This window comes from Priapulus caudatus, unplaced genomic scaffold, assembly GCF_000485595.1.
Source record: "Priapulus caudatus unplaced genomic scaffold, Priapulus_caudatus-5.0.1 Scaffold935, whole genome shotgun sequence".
In the NCBI taxonomy this organism is placed as follows: Eukaryota; Metazoa; Priapulida; class Priapulimorpha; order Priapulimorphida; family Priapulidae; genus Priapulus; species Priapulus caudatus.
In genome coordinates this window covers 102,651-103,931 of record NW_014577996.1, presented here as the reverse complement: position 1 = coordinate 103,931, position 1,281 = coordinate 102,651, and the positions used below count along the sequence as shown (strand labels likewise).

At 45.0% G+C, this 1,281-nt stretch overlaps 1 protein-coding gene across 1 annotated transcript in view; it reads right to left on the bottom strand.

The window, feature by feature from the left end:
- Positions 1-302: 302 nt before the first annotated feature.
- LOC106814518 (neurophysin 2-like) overlaps positions 303-1,281 on the bottom strand; it is a 14,351-nt gene continuing 13,372 nt past the window's right edge. Inside the window, exon 2 of the mRNA XM_014818832.1 lies at positions 303-445. Within this exon, the coding sequence (XP_014674318.1) occupies positions 303-445 (143 nt within the window). The remainder of the gene's footprint in view (positions 446-1,281) is intronic.

Below are 1,281 nucleotides of genomic sequence, written 5' to 3'. Positions count from 1 at the left end.
ACACACACAACTGCTACCGGGACGTATAAACGCTACATGATAACAAAATCTCACGTCGCACACTCGTCGGAGCTTAGTTGTCCTCATAGATAGTTGTTTTTAATCTACGTGGGTTTTTTTTCGCCCTCGCTTTAATTTGACCATCTGTCGGTCTGTTGCAACTCGGTATCTATACTCCCCGTCAGTAAATCCCTTTTCTCGACATCTTTCCCTCGCTCTATCTCTATCTCTCTCAATTCCTGCTATGTACAAAAATAAAATGTAGCCCTTCGCTGCCTCGCCTCGCTGGTCGATCGTGTCCTCTATCGTCTCTGGTAGCCGTAGTGTCTGCTTAGAGAGACACCATCGCCGTTCGGCATCAGAGATCTCAATATGTCCGCCAACCTCGCCGTCTCCGTCTGCGACGCCGGCGACAGTCTACAGCTCTCGTCCACCGTACACGATTCTGAAACAGACGTTCATGTGTTAGCTATGATCGCGACATCTACACAGCGGATCAACTCGTAACCCCGTAACCTCGTAAGGATTATTCTTTAATGACGATGCGAGCCCCAAAACCTAAAGGAAAGTAATAATTACTATTGTAAAATATTATTGTTTGGTGTTTTTATTGAAAAATACGCATAGTTGTGTGCGCATAAGCTTTAGAGTCCAATGAACTGTACCAACGACGGTGAGAGAGACAAAGTTGGGCTGAGAAGGTCTATGTCTCCCAGGGTACTGCCGGAACGTACCCTGGGTACGGTCCGGTATGCCGGAACGTACTCTGGTACTATCTAATACGCCGGACCGTACCTCGCCTACTCCACTAACGACTCTAGGGAGGCGTGTGGGTGAGCTCGCGCCTCTGCCTAACAGCTAGGCATGCTATTAGCAAGAGATAGTTGCAATTAGACCTGTATAGACAGTCATACACCACTGGTTGCTCTTCTACATGGCACCAAGAGTAGATAATATAACAAGAGTGAGACACCCGATTCCCGCATTTTTAACCGATTTTTTTCATCAAAATTCAGCTCGTGCAAGATTACGATTTACAGCAATATGCTAGCAAATATATGTAAACGAATATTAGTACACGAAGGTGAGTGATTAGGTGGTCATAATAAGCTGAGCGAACGTATACACTTGCCTTTTTTATTGGTGGCAAATTTTGATGAGAAAAATCGGTTAAAAATGCGGGAATCGGGTGTCTCACTCTTGTGTTATTATCTACTCTTGATGGCACTTCAGTACACGTGTGAGTGAAGGGTTTTTCTTAGTTTATTAGTTTTCTAGGCC